The sequence below is a fragment of the Diadema setosum genome, chromosome 17 (assembly GCF_964275005.1).
Source record: "Diadema setosum chromosome 17, eeDiaSeto1, whole genome shotgun sequence".
Taxonomy (NCBI): Eukaryota; Metazoa; Echinodermata; class Echinoidea; order Diadematoida; family Diadematidae; genus Diadema; species Diadema setosum.
Genome location: NC_092701.1, coordinates 20,019,061 through 20,034,196, shown reverse-complemented (window position 1 = coordinate 20,034,196; position 15,136 = coordinate 20,019,061). Strand labels below are relative to the sequence as shown.

At 37.1% G+C, this 15,136-nt stretch overlaps 1 protein-coding gene across 1 annotated transcript; it reads right to left on the bottom strand.

The window, feature by feature from the left end:
- Positions 1-838: 838 nt before the first annotated feature.
- Positions 839-14,113, bottom strand: LOC140240820 (uncharacterized). Its single transcript, XM_072320591.1, has 6 exons — positions 14,060-14,113; positions 10,409-10,576; positions 9,202-9,360; positions 7,519-7,688; positions 5,253-5,421; positions 839-2,210 (listed from the first exon to the last, which is right to left on the bottom strand). The coding sequence occupies exons 2-6, from the start codon at positions 10,524-10,526 to the stop codon at positions 1,954-1,956; spliced, it is 873 nt and encodes a 290-aa protein (XP_072176692.1). The 5' UTR covers positions 10,527-10,576; positions 14,060-14,113; the 3' UTR covers positions 839-1,953.
- Between the last annotated feature and the right edge of the window lie 1,023 nt (positions 14,114-15,136).

Here is a 15,136-nt window from a genome sequence, read left to right as displayed (position 1 = left end):
GTTTCATTCAGGGCACCATGGAAGACCATGACAAAAGATTAGAAATAATCGTCTTTTACAGTCAAAGTAAAAGAAAGCTAAAGAGAAACACAATGGAACCTACTTAAAAGCAAGCTTGTTGAGTGTAGCTATACATTGTATGAGCAACTTTGGCCATTCTGAGAAAATATGTGACCCAAGTTATAGTTGAGTGAAAAAAAGTGACAAGTGCTGAGAAGCTCGACTGTAACAAAACCATACATATTCACCAGCGTCCTCCCATCCTCTGCCTGAGCCAAAGACAATGCCTCAAAAATGCAGAAAAGTGGACGCCCATCATTTGCAAGCGATATGTGAATATTAAATAATTGTGTTACTGACATATTTTGTCATTTGCTGCCCCTTGCAGTTGATGAATTTAGCTGAGACTGTGGTTTCTGTCTTTTTCTTTTTCCCCCTTCGGTGTGTGTGTGTGTGTGTGGGGGGGGGGGGGGGTCACCTAATTCTTTTTTTTTTTCACCGAAAAGAACGAAAGCAAGGGCAAGGTTTGTGTCAATTTATGTCACAAGTTCTGCATCTTATCAGGGTCCACAATCAGCTTACACTTTCACTACATTCTCCTCCTTCCACGCATCATTCCATGCTTCTACCTATCCTCTCCGGAGAGATAGGTTTTTCAGTCACACACTGCACGTAACCTTTAGTAGCAACGGCCTGGAATCGTATTATTGCACCATCAGAATATTCATCACTGATATATTTTGTATAATATATCGTCACTCAGTTGCACAAAAATAGTAATAATAATGAAAAAGACTGACTGCTCTGATGAAAGAAAGAGTAATTTAATGATTGACTTACAATGACTTATCTTTAACACAAACAGGTTCATTCGTCGCATGCCTATTATACAGGCATCCTATACTCTGCTAGGTTCGTAACGAAATTGTTTCTAATAAGTTACTGAACGGAAGTGATGTATACACGGAATTACCTCTCAAAGCAAAATCGTACATCGATGAAAGCAGGTGGGTTAAAGCAGCAAATCAGTACAAATGGAATGTATCTACGAGAATCACGAGAGTGTAAATAAAATCATATTCGGCATTAACGTAATATTAGTATCTGACTCTTGTAATGCTGTAAAGATGACGTCTCATCCATTTTTTATTTTGCAACTTGAAATTTCCACAGAATCATTTGTCTCAAACATTCATCAGGTTTCGTTTTCTCTGTGTAAGGAACATGAGAACAATAACAAAACAAGTATTTTCTGTTTGTATTATTCATTTTTTGTCGTGGGTGGGGGTTGTGACATTAGGAAAATGCCTATTCGCAAAACATAACATTGATGAGTATAATAACAATCAACACGATGGTTATGTGATTTGGTCTGCAGAAATCACGACGTTGAGTTACTGACAGTCACCGCTTGTGATCTTCGTAATTAATTTTGTGTGATCAAGAGCGTGCTTTTTTTAATACATTTGTATAATTATATATCTATGGGACTATAATTGTCTTCTTTTGCAAGACGCTCCCGAATTGTGGTGTATGAAACGAAGTAACGACATCTAATACATTTCTACACAATCTGGCTACTATACCTCATGAAAGATTTCCACCGTCTAGCTATGGAGACCAATATTATGGCTTCATCGTTCTAGAAGCCATTAGAAAAAGCGACATTTTCCCTCTTATAGTGGTTCAGCTACAGATTAACGTACAGTTATGATTAAGCCTTTAATAGGCATCTGTTTATAGTATGCGTACATCATACGATGGAAGAAAAAAAAGTCCTGTGAAAATGTAGTGATAACATGAAAAAGATAGAGAGATGAAAAGAGAAAAAGAGGAAGAGAAAGAGAGAGGGAGAGAAGGGAGGAACTGGGGGAGGAGGAGAAGAGACCGATTAAAGCAGAGAAACTTGCATCAGGTTCGTGTGGTCCAGGGATGTATACAGTCGTGGCTCGTTTAAACGGGAATCAAATCAACCTCGAGAAGATCATCGATCTCACGACGATCACGACGTCCATCATCATCATCATGGTGACCGTGGTGTCCGTGTCCATGTCCATCGTGTCCATGTCCATCGTGTCCATGTCCGTGTCCGTGTCCGTGTCCATGCTCGTGTCCGTGTCCGTGTCCGTGTCCGTGCCCGTGGTCACCATCCTCGGTTTGTATGAGAATTTCAAAGCGATGTGGCTGGGGTCTCCATGGCGCATCGTAAGCTGTATAATTTCACGTGGATGTACGAAGAGAATAATAAATACAAGAAGATAGTTAAGCGATAACGCACATTACAAATAGGCCTACAGAGGGCGCTAATCAAGTCATTTCCTTTCCTTTCCTAATGAATATCGGCAGTCACCGTGAGATGTTTTAGCCTAAATACAGGCATTGCATAGTAAAAAATTATGATTACATAGATAATAGAGGCAGTTTGTATGTTAAGTTTGTTTATAATTAAGATCTCTGCTATTTCTTTTCTCACAACAGTAATGGGTACACAACTAGGAAATGCTGATGTTATGTGATATACCACTCCAAAGTTAAAGCCAAAGTTGTCAAATGCCACTCCCAAATGTGCACGTATGCCTAAGAAATGTGTGGAATAACGCTGTAATAACAAGATATTCGATGGTAAACGACGAAAATGCGAAATATTAACCAAAAAGGTTCCCCGGAGTGGCAGTCTCAGAACTTACCCGATCGGGGTCAGGCTAAACTCGGACTCGGGGACAACTCGGCCTCGCTTTGACGGCGGGACGAGTTGTCCCTCTGGATTGTACAGCATTGTACTATGGGAGCGGCCTTTAGCGCTTCGCGTTCTGGCTGGTCCGAGTTGATACCAAAGACGCTTAACTGAAAAGACAGGAAAGTGTACGCTAATCCTGTACAAAACAAATGGACAGCGCGCGGTTTTGAAGTTGTTTTGCTATTTATCAAGCGTCTTTGATTGTTTTTTCAGTATGGCGATCAAGAACTGCGTGTATAGTGTCTGAAATAGGGCCGAGATTTCCCTGAGATCGAGTTACTCTGGATCCTTCTGGAATAAAAAAGTCGGTATACCGACTCTTATTTTAGATCTCAAAATACTCCCAAAACAACGCCTCATCCCGGCAAATCGCGTCAGCCAGGTAAGTTTCTTGGTAGACTCTTTCGATATATTGCAAGCAAATATGAAATGGTGCGAGACAGGTTCTCAAACCCTTACCAAAACCATGTTTTCACTGTAAAGCTATTAATAGTAGCTCAGGTTGAACAGCTATTGATGGAAGAACCTTCATTGAAATAAAGTACATAAAGTAAGAAAAGGTCATGTACCTCTTTAAATTTTGCATACTTTCTTTGTTAACGACAGTGACTTCGTGTCATGTAATTACCATGGTCATCTAATATGCAAATGAAATGGAGCGTGATGTGAGCTCCTTGCATTCTAGGCTAGAATACTGAGTATACCATTCACTTCTGTTATGTGCATAATCCAGTCTATGGTGCTTGCCAGTATATGAACATTAATATGTTTATTGTTGCTAAGAAGATAGTGATAACAATCAATGTATTGTATTGATATCATACATAAAAAACACCCATTTCCCGATTTGAATGCAATTCCAATCGTTAAATCAGGGCTCCACACTAACTTTATTTTTTGGTGGCCCGATGGGGCCACCAAAATTATCAATTTCAAATTTTTGGTGGCCCGAGAGAAAAATTTGGTCGCCCGAAAAAAAAAAAAAACAGTAAAAAACATTAACTCACTACATGCGATTTATGCATTTCCGGCGCAAAAAGTTACGAATTTATTGATACACTTTTAAGAAAATTTTGGTGGCCCGAGGCGGGCCACCAAATTTGCCCTTTTTTAAGATTTGGTGGCTCGACTTTCATTTTTGGTGGCCCCGGGCCACCGGGCCACCGTTAGTGTCAAGCCCTGGTTAAATTCATTTCAGATATATAGGCCTAATACTAGTTATTATGTAAATGTTTTATTATTATCAACCCATCAGGGTTTGTTGTTGGTTTGTTGAGTTGTATGTTCGTTTCTTTTTTTGGACTTCTAGTCTGAGAGAGGGAATATATGAGACGAACATCCGGGACTCTTTAGACATTAGTAGTTGGTTTCTATTTATTAGTTCTTCAGATTGCAATGATAATTTTTTTTTTTAACAAAATATCATACTTGATCCCAAATATGTGTCAGTGTGTCTATGTTCTAGGGACCATAACTGACCCGTATCTTTCGTATACATTTCTGGAGTTAAATTTGTCATATTCTTTTCTAATTCTTATTCTTCTGGACTATTTTTTTTCATTTCATCCTATTCTTTTCACTCTATTCTATTCTATTCTATTCCATTCCATTTCATTCTATTCCATTCCATTCCATTCTATTCTATTCTTTTCTATTCCATTCCATTCTATTCCATTCCATTCTATTCTTTTCTATTCCATTCCATTCCATTCTATTCTATTCTTTTCTATTCTATTCCATTCCATTCCATTCTATTCTATTCTTTTCTATTCCATTCCATTCTATTCTATTCTATTCCATTCCATTTCATTTCATTCTATTTCATTCCATTCCATTCCATTCTATTCTATTCTATTCCATTTCATTCCATTCCATTCCATTCTATTCTATTTTATTCCATTCCATTCCATTTCATTCCATTCCATTCTATTCCATTCCATTCCATTCTATTCTATTATTTTCTATTCCATTCCATTCTATTCTATTCTATTCTATTCTTTTCTATTCCATTCCATTCCATTCTATTCTATTCTATTCTTTTCTATTCCATTCCATTCCATTCTATTCTATTCTATTCTTTTCTATTCCATTCCATTCCATTCTATTCTATTCTTTTCTATTCCATTCCATTCCATTCTATTCTATTCTTTTCTATTCCATTCCATTCCATTCTATTCTATTCTTTTCTATTCCATTCCATTCCATTCTGTTCTATTCTATTCTTTTCTATTCCATTCCATTCCATTCTATTCTTTTCTATTCCATTCCATTCCATTCTATTCTTTTCTTTTCTATTCCATTCTATTCTATTCTATTCTATTCCATTCCATTCTATTCTATTCTTTTTTATTCCATTCCATTATACTCTATTCGTTTGATTCCAATCCATTTCCTCGAATTAACATTACGTTGATGCGGAGCTCTGTTTTAATGTATTTGTATATTTTGGATGTGTGTCTTTGATTAGAGAGGTTCGACGCTATGGCTGCAATTCACTATAAAAATTCAAACTTACACAAGATGGCGTACGCGTCACGGCGGAACCAGAAATCCCGCTCCGCCAGAAACGTCACAAGCTCTCGGTAATGCTGTTCTAACGCGCCTAGTGTCGGGCGACCACCAATGATAGCACGACCGTAGAATTCTTGTGGCTCTGTAACTCGGATCAGATGAATGTCGGACTTCTGTGAATGACAGAATGAAAAAGTGGGATTAAATTATGATCTTAGCGAAATGCGGATTTGAATATCCTGAAAACATTCAAAAATAAAGTAAGAGGTAATGATGATAATGCTGTCTACATGATTTTATCTGGATTTTTTTTTTTTTTTTTACAGCATTTGCAACGGCTAAATTTTCTCTGATTTCTCTGATTTCTCTGTCCAGTTTGGAGGACGTGTACCCCATTTTATTATGATAACAACGAGTTAAGAGTGATGATGGTCATTCGATTGCTTTTCCTTCACTAAATATTCATTCTCATCATTCACGAAAGGGGCCCGAACTTTGCATAAAGAACAATTAATGACCACAAAACCTACATTCAATATGCAAGTTACTAACATTCGTGACATGGACACATCTCATCGCTACACAACTCTCCACACTTATGCACACCACTGAGCACCCCCCCCCCCCTCCCCAACTCGATGAGTGGCCATCCTCGTCAAGGATGTGATTACTGATCAGCTGTATCTCTGTCATACTTAGATTTACTGTGAGAGTGGGACTGTCGGTTAACCCTCCATATACTGAATTCTGAAATGCCCATAGACTTAATAAGCAGGCCACCAGGTTCCTCTACGGATCGGGTTAAAGGAGACCTCCGGATGATTTTTTTTTTTTCAATCTTTTACATTACTGAACAACTATTTATAATCTATACTGAGTACATAGTTTCAGAATTTATGGTGATTGGGGTAAGGAATAAAAATGTTTTCAAATTCTATAACACATTGCAATGAACAAGGATGATGACACGGTAGCCTCACCATAAGAATGCATGAGTTTGGACTCGAGGAAGCAGAATAGAATAAAAAAAAGTAGGCGCGAATAGATTTCACACAGGTTAATAAGCAAGCGGTATTGCAATGGAATTACACCGCTACATTTCTGAAATTGTGTGAGGTTCCTATTCCATCAACACTGTTCAATGTATTTCAGAGCATTGGTTTCCCTGCTCAAGGACAACAATAAAATCCACAAATATATGGAGCTGTCAATTTATGCACTACGCCTGCATAATGCAAAACTATGAAGATCGTCTGGAATGTCCCCTTAAATAGTGGGGGAGAATACAATAATTATTATGAGGTTACTGCATCATAACTCTTCAAACCAGGGAGGTGTAAGAAAAGGAGAGACAACTCGTTCGTAATTCATGCAAACACATGTTTGGTTTCAAAGCGTTACAATGGGATGTCTAGCATTCCACTATACGCCTTGAAGTCATGCTCTGCACCGCTCTAGTTGCAAGGCGAAGTTCGGAGACGAAGAACGCATTTTACCTTTCGTTGAATTACAAGCTTTATTCCCCCGTAAAATTTTAAATGAAATACTCGAATTGGTTAAGAGTAGTTTATGAAAGAATTCAATACTGTATCATAAACATGTATTTCTAGTTTCTTCGTAATGCGCAAATCGAAATGAAATGAAAATTAGGCCCTCTTAAGAACCTAATATTTTTCTATAATGCGCACATTTCCGCATGGTAGTTTTCTATCCCTTAATCTGGGATATTTTGATCTTTCAAAATCATAAAGTACTCCGCTAAAGCGTGCACCAGCGTGCTTTTAAACTATTTGCTGATAAAATTGTCAGTTTTACACTACATTTTGATTCGCTGCTCCAATTCAAGGTACGCAAATTCATTGTTGCCATCACATTGAAAGAGAGAGAGAGCGAAATGCATGAAAGTAGGGGCAAGTATTTCTAGATGTGAGAGTGCTAGTCCCGATTATTGATGCTCTCTTTTGTCAAAGCACCTGATTTCCACTTGTAGTTAAGCGCATAACTTCTCGGCGGTGCCGCGCATCCTTCAAAGGAGAGGAAGAGTTGTCTTTCCTTTTCTTGCACCTCCCTTACTAAATCGGTAAAAACAACATAATGATAGAACTGTAAAGTCTTCCATAGCTTTTTGATTCAAATTTTAATTTTGATGAAACTTCTACAAATCACTCTGTTCCATATAATTTTAGGCGTGTGGAAATGTGGAACTGCACCTTAAAGAAAGAAAATAAAAAGCGTGAGTATGGTTTTGTGAAGGGTGTTGACTAACGCACATTTGACGGTGGTGGTGCTGTAGCCTGTGATTCAGCGGGAATGTAGAATAGCAGGCTGAACAACCGTGGGCAGCAGGAGAGGTCGTCCGACTCTTCCGGGCAAAACAAGGAGCGCTGTGTATTCTCTTTCACAGTCAGGATGATAGGGGTGGTTCGCTTGATGCCATTGTCTACAGGCACACACACACACACACACAAATAATGAGTAATAATAAATACAAAAACAACAAAAAACCTTAGCATAATGATATTCATAGCACTGTCTAATATTACAAATATATAAAACTTGTATAAGGGCCCGTATCTATACATCTATACATTATACACAATGCTCGAGACTATTTTTTTTTTTCGGTGGTGTCCAATTCGAGCAACCAGAATCATGTCGCGGCCCGACAACGATGAAATTTGGTGGCCCGAAAAAAAAAGACAAATCAAAGAAAAATAAAAAATGTATTTACTTAACAAATTATTAGAATAGTACAATAAAACATGATAATTTTGTAAAAACTCTACGTACAGTTAAGTGTAAAGAGAGTTTTTTTTTATTAAATTGTTTAATAAAACTTTAAAATTACTATTAACCCTGATAGTCATGTATGAAAAGTATGATGACGGGCTTTGAATAATACGTAGTGTAACTAAGTTTACAAGGTCTTCAAATTCAATAGAGAGGCACAAACCTAATTTCCATGACACTACACATAGGTCCCTATTCATAAAATCATTATATTCAATAATCATACAGGGGCGTTGATACATAATAGAGAAGACAAAATTTGGCAATGAAATATGGCCAAGAGAAAAGAATAGGTTTACATTTGAAAACATAGTCATGTGAACTCATGAAATTTTTGATATCGGGTCACCAAAAACACACCATGCATTTCTTCAAAAGTGGAGGCGCGACATTTACATAATAGGATTATAGTCTGGGGGCCCCGGGCCGTGGGATTTTTCTCTAATGTTGAGCCCTGAGATGCATTTGTATGTCAATCATGTAAATTATACACGGATATAGAAAAAGCTATAATATCTTTCGCAGATGTGGAAATTTTCACCTATTTCGCGCGACATTAAACTAGCGCGAAAATAAAAAGCACAAGAATTTTATGCTCGTTATGATGCAATATACTATTATATCTTTGATTCCGCAGAATTTGAAAAAAATTATCTTACCGGCCGAGCATAAAAATTTCTCGCGCGAAAAATTTCACTTTTGCAGTGTATGCATAATCAATTATGTATAAGAAATAACTAGTTAAACGTGTTAAAATGAATACAAATTTATTATAAGAAATTTTGTCATTATTGTCATTATTGTCACTGAGGTTGATGTAAGGCATGCCCCAAATTTACCGATTACTACGCAGACATAACCTATAAACAGGCATGTTCAATAAAATGCGATTCCTCATCGCGTTCCAGTTGACTTTGATGAAATAAGTTCGTGTTTGCTTGGTTAATACTATTAATTAGAATATGCATGTACTTGGAAATCTTTGCTCCGTAACAAGATTTAACTGATATAACAACGGTAAAAAAGCACTTAACAACAACAACAACAACAAAAAAGAACCCTGCTGATGGTACAATTAAGGCGAACGGAAAGTGAAAGTATATAATGTGTATAGGACAACAACGATGCATTGAACAAAAGTAAAGTATTACAAGAACCATTACCCTGGAAGTAGTTGTGGAGGTCCATGTAAACACTCATTGTAGCGGACGTTATGTTGCAGGTCGGCGCAACCTTGTAGACCCACGCGCCTGGTTCGACGCGGCGCTTGAAGAAACCATCACCGTAATCCTCCAGCAAGGTATACTCGGGACATGGAGATCCTAGTTAGGGTCGGAGAGGTCAACATACCAAATTTATTGATTGACAGGTTAATTAACAAACTGATTGGTTGATTGATCTTGTAGAGCAGTAGCAACACTGAAGAGGCTACACCCTGGGCAGATAAGACCTCATTATTGTTGTTATTATTATTATTATTATTATTATTGTTATTATTATTATTATTATTATTATCATCATCATCATTATTATCATTATTATTATTATTATTATTATTATTATTATTATTATCATTATTATTATTATTATTATTATCTATCAATTTAGTTTGATTCACAGAGTGTGATTTTTCGTCTCAACAAAAAAAAAAGGAAGGAGATGAATAGGTCTGAAATGATAATTATATAACTCTTTGAAATTAGATTCCCCCCCCCCCCTTCACCACCACCACCACTACCAACAAAGTGGTAGAAAATCCATCCCGTATAAATGAAACGTTGCCTCCGAGTAAAGGAGCTTTGGTATCAAGTTCACTTATAAGATTCGTCAGACTCGTGCGGAATATTCAAATTAATCTCAACGAACATGACAAGAAGGGATAATCAAATCAGCTGGAATCTTAGATTTCTTACTACGCACATCTTATTCATGATACGCTCAACAGTATCGAAGTTTATTAAACTTTCTTAGGGGTGTTCATGCAAAACTTTCACTTCACTCCTTGATGGAAGGCGGAGTACGCTATACTTCAAATCTGTAAACAAGAAATGACACGGCAATCTGTTACTGAACATTTCTTGTGGCTCATCCTATGCTTCCAAACTGCAGATTTAAATGGAAAGGGTGGTTACAGTGGACATTTTGGAATATCATACCCAAACAATTAAACCCACATTACACTTTTGGCTTGTTTTTCAAAGTTAAGTTAATGAAGCTGGGAAGGCGAACAGCTTTTTCACGTGGACGCTGTTTGCAGGTTAGGAGAAGAGTTTGATAATGGTTATGATATGGTGGTCATTCAGCAGGCTGTATAAATGGATAAATTTGTATAGATGACAATATCATTTCAAGGAGATGTCCCACACTCACGGGCACATTGACGGATACCGTTCGGTGCAGACGTGGGTGTGGGTGTGGGTGTGGGTGTGGTCGCAGGTAAAGCGGCCGCCACTGAGATGACAGTCGTTACAATCAAAGGCACCAGCATGGTTGCAGTAGCAGGACACTCGGCTCTGCCCTTTCAAAACCTGTTTATAGCTGAAATTACATCGAATCGCAACTCAAATCATCATCCAAGTACTAGATTTCGCATTAGATTTTAATAGATCTTACAGTTACAACTAGACTTCCTGCTGAAATTTACAGTCACATCTTTATGTTTATAGATTTGAGAAGCATAATGGATATTTGGATTTTCTTTCATTGATTTATAACGCGTTATTAATGCTACATGTTCGCGGAGGGGAAATTTTACTTCTTTCCCCGGAGTTTAAAGGTCCAGTTTACCTTTGGGAGCAGTGATTTTAAAAAATGTTCAAGATACCTGTATCACATTTGATGCTTATGCACAGGTCTGTTGTATCACAAAACATCCTACCATATAAAATGTTTGCAATAAAGCCTAAAATATAAGAAGATATCAGTGTTTTTCTCAATAAACCGTAACTGTAGACGGTTTAACCTGGAAACATTTTTATTATAACTATTGTTCACATTTTGTGTATTTAACAACATCGATTATACGGATTCAAAATTAAATTTTTACGTTGGTCGTTTCTAGCCCTAACTCACATTTTAGAACTATTTTGAAGCACTAATGCTGGGTTTTTGTTTCATCTGCAAATGGTAAATTATGCCTTTAATAACTTACCAATTGCATTTGTATCACACTGACTGATATCAATCATTTCTTGATCGATTCCAAATCATTCTTTTGCAATCCTTCCAAAATTTCACTATTCCGTTCTTATTCTGTTATTCTATTGCTTCAAACGAATCGAGGAAGGTAGGAGAATGAAGGAAGGTACAATCATATTCATTTTATATCATGTCATTTCGAGTAAAAATATAAAAATAAAAAAACCTGGATACAATTTCCATGGCCAAGCAAAATGAGTGATATCAATAGGCTCAAGTCAACATAATTTGAGAAACATACAAGTAGGCAATACGCATACAAAAAATAAATGAAAACAAAACAGCATGATGGGTATCCTTCGGCAGGGGAGACATGTCGCAGCATGGATGCTGATCAGGGGCGGATCCAGGAATTCCGTAAAGGGGAGGCGCCTTTTACAGATTTAAAGGGGGCGCACGCCCGTATTTTTTTTTTATTTCTCTTGTTTTAACAAAAAAATAAAGAGGTGGCGCGCGCCCTGTGAGCCCCCCTCTGGATCGGCCACTTCTGATGAGCATAAAAGGAAATAGGACGCACAGAGGATCTGGGTCAAATTATGTCCTTGTAATCTCTCAATCACCCGTGATGTTTATGTCTCCGTGTATAATTATTTTATTTTTTGATTTTTGCAATTTGTTAATCTTTGCGTACAAGTTTCTTTGTGTACGAGGCCCCAATATTAAGCTCGGCTTACTGGGGATCCTCCTGTATGGTACCCTGACATTTTTTTTTTTCTTTTATTATGTCTCCGTTCTCTGTCACAATGATTTGTTTACCTTTCATGTGCAAAATCAGCCATGAATTATCATGAACTGTGTATATTTCTGAAAGTGATTATAGTTGATTATTTGTACCATACAAAAACAATAAAATGAAATGAAAAAGTTGTATTTCATCTGAATTTATCCCCCTTGGTTAGAATAGCTTCGCAGTTACTACAGACATTCTTTTTGTTTCAAGATTTGTACAAGACCCTTGCCATCTATCATGTCTAGTGAGCTAAGGTGTTGCAGACACGGGGAAGCACAAGGAATGACCGTCTGAAGTCTACTTGGTTCAAGAAACAATTTTGTTTGTTTTTTGTTTGCTTATTTCCAATCTGTGTTGATTTCATTTCATTTGATTTCATTGATTGTTCAGCATGATAATGTGGCATAAATTAACAAAATCATGTTAGAAAACAAACACATTGATTCATCATTTATTGCTTATTATAGCTAAGCTTTGCACACGAGAGCAAAGAAATCATCGTAAGAGAATATCAAAAGAGATAGAATAGAAGAAAAACTCAAACTACCATGCAGAAGGATCCCCAAATAGCCAAAACCATTTAGGGCCTCATTACATACACAAATAATAATGATTTTGATTAATCAAACAACAAATTATTTCACAAAACAGAAGCATTAAAGGGATGGTACAGTATTGGTGGAGATGAGAATTGGGCTTTTAACTTTTTTTGCGAGATATCAAGAAAACACTTATGATATAGTACAGAGCATACCATTTTAAGAGGAATTCAAAGTTTATTTTATGAAATTCGGGTTTGGAATGACTGACACATCCAAAAACAAAGTAAAACAAACGATCGTAATAAATTGTGGATCCCACACTTTATTAGAATCACTCTTTTTTGGATATCTCAGCCATTTCAAAACCAATTTTCATCAAATGAAATGTTGAATTCCTCAACGAATTACATGCTCTTTCATCCTTCATAAGAGGTTTCTCATTATCTCACCAAAAAGTGTCAGAAACCTGAAATTAGGTCTCAACCAAAACTAAACGATCCCCTTAATAGCCATGTACACACGTTATGCTAAGGGAAAAAACAGAAGAAAGAGAAATTATGGAAGATAGTGAGAACGAAAAGGAGAGAAAGAAATAGAAAGTGGTGCACGTCACGAGTTCGACACCCACGAATCACACAGCCCAAGAATCATACAGCCCGAAAAGCACTATTAAAACACTAAAAGAAAACAAGGGACATGAAACTGACACATTAAAGGAATAGTATAGTATTGGTGGAGATGAAGATTGGGCTTTTAACTTTTTGCGAGATATCGAGAAACCACTAATGAAATGATACAGATTATACCATTCTAAGAGGAAATTAAAGTTCATTAGATGAAAATCGGTTTTCGAAAGGCAGAGACATCCAAAGACAAAATAAAACATGGAGATCCTCATAAAAGGTGGATCCCATGCACCTTTTAGTAGCATTGCCCTGTCTTGGATACCTCCGACACTTCAAAACCAATTTTCTTGAAATAAACATTGAATCCCTCTTGGAATTACATGCTCTTTCATATTTTATGCGAGGTTTCTCATTATCTCACCAAAAAATGTCAGAAACCTGAGGTTAGGTCTGAACCAAAAATACAGGATCCCTTTAAGCCCGTGCTGCAATGTAATGGGCTGTTTTGACCTTTGTAGTGTCGAACTCATGAGCCTTATTTACTTGTAGGGCGGTATTCTGAAATCCTTACTAGCAAGATTTTTCTTCCTAACTAACCCGAAGTCGGGATTTTTTCCGAAGTGGCATTCTGAAAATCTTCCTAGAACTACTTCACAAGAAAGTTGAACATTGTTTTTACATCCTTTCAAAGTACCTGTAACGGATTGCGTCATATTGGTTATAATTTTCACACTGCTGCAATTACTACAGACATGACAGACACCAAACTGTGCCTCCCAGGACAAGTAAAATACTAGAACATTGCTATGGCATGGTGCTTTGTTTCTCATGGCATGGCATGACGAAGAAATGTACTCACAGGTGGTATTAAAGTATTTCTTTATCTATCCACAAGTATATAGTGAAATAGAGTGCTAGAATTTACCTGTTGGTGAAACTCGCAGTATTAGCAGCGAACCGTCTTGTTCGTTCGAGCACAGGATGGGTTTGTGTGTTCATGGCCTGTGATTTCATCGTTTTGTAAGCAATGAAAAAAATAGTGTGGAAAAGCTACCGGAACCATCGCAACAACCTCGTGATAGGAGGATGTCATCGCATACATTGGATACAGCGGGAAAACTTGTCCGGCATATCAACAGAGCCTACTGTATCATCAGACCAGAAGTATGTTTGTTTGTTTGTTTGTTTGCTTGCTTGCTTGATTGTGCATTTGTTTGGTTGTTTGGTTGTTTTTGTCTTTTCTTCTTTTTCAAGACCAAGACCAGTGGCAGAATGATGTTCAAAAGATGACTCAAGTAACTTGTTTACGAAACTCAATCACTTATTACTTTTTTTATCAGAGTTTCCAAAATCCTAATTCCCTTTATATATATACATGTCTGTGAATAATGAAGGTCAATAACCATACCGGGGCAGCATCTAGACGGGAACATCCGTAAATAACAATCGAGATTTGTGTCAAGAGGACGGTTAGTCTGCAGTGTGAGATCATCTGTCAATCAGTGCAGGGAACATACCTTTGTCAAATCTCTGGTCCCGGATGTTGTTTCTGTTTTTTTTTGTTTGTTTGTTTTTTTTTTTTCTGCAAGGATGTTACCTACCAGCAAACTGACTGAACTTGGCTGCTTATGTTTTGCTTCGACTTATCACCGACCTTTAAGTAGGGTCATTCTTCGTGTACCCATTGGTTGTTGTTGTTTTTTTTTTTTTTTGGGGGGGGGAATTGGAAAAAGTGGCTCTTTCTGAGCGGAGCGTCTATTAGGGTAAAGTTTTAAAAGGAAAATTCAATAAATTATTCACCTTTAGTAATTTGAGAGAAGCTCTCTGATCTCCTTCATGCCTTAATCCAATCTATCATCTATCTCTCAAACTTTCTTGTAATAAACGTAGAAAAATTCAAGAGACGCCAAAACAAAATGGTTTTCATGAGGATGGGTGCAAGAATTTGTTCAATCTTTTTATAAGTGATGGAGTTGGACCGGGGGGAGGGTTCACCTTGCAC

Bases quoted from the DNA above. Each gene is read 5' to 3' on its own strand.
- LOC140240820 (XM_072320591.1), bottom strand. From the start codon at position 10,526: ATGCTGGTGCCTTTGATTGTAACGACTGTCATCTCAGTGGCGGCCGCT. The intron at 5,422-7,518 runs GTGCGTTAGTCA...TGTCATTCACAG, and splicing joins CAGCACCACCACCGTCAAAT to AAGTCCGACATTCATCTGAT. The intron at 2,211-5,252 runs GTAAGTTTGAAT...GAAATTATACAG, and splicing joins TGACGCGTACGCCATCTTGT to CTTACGATGCGCCATGGAGA.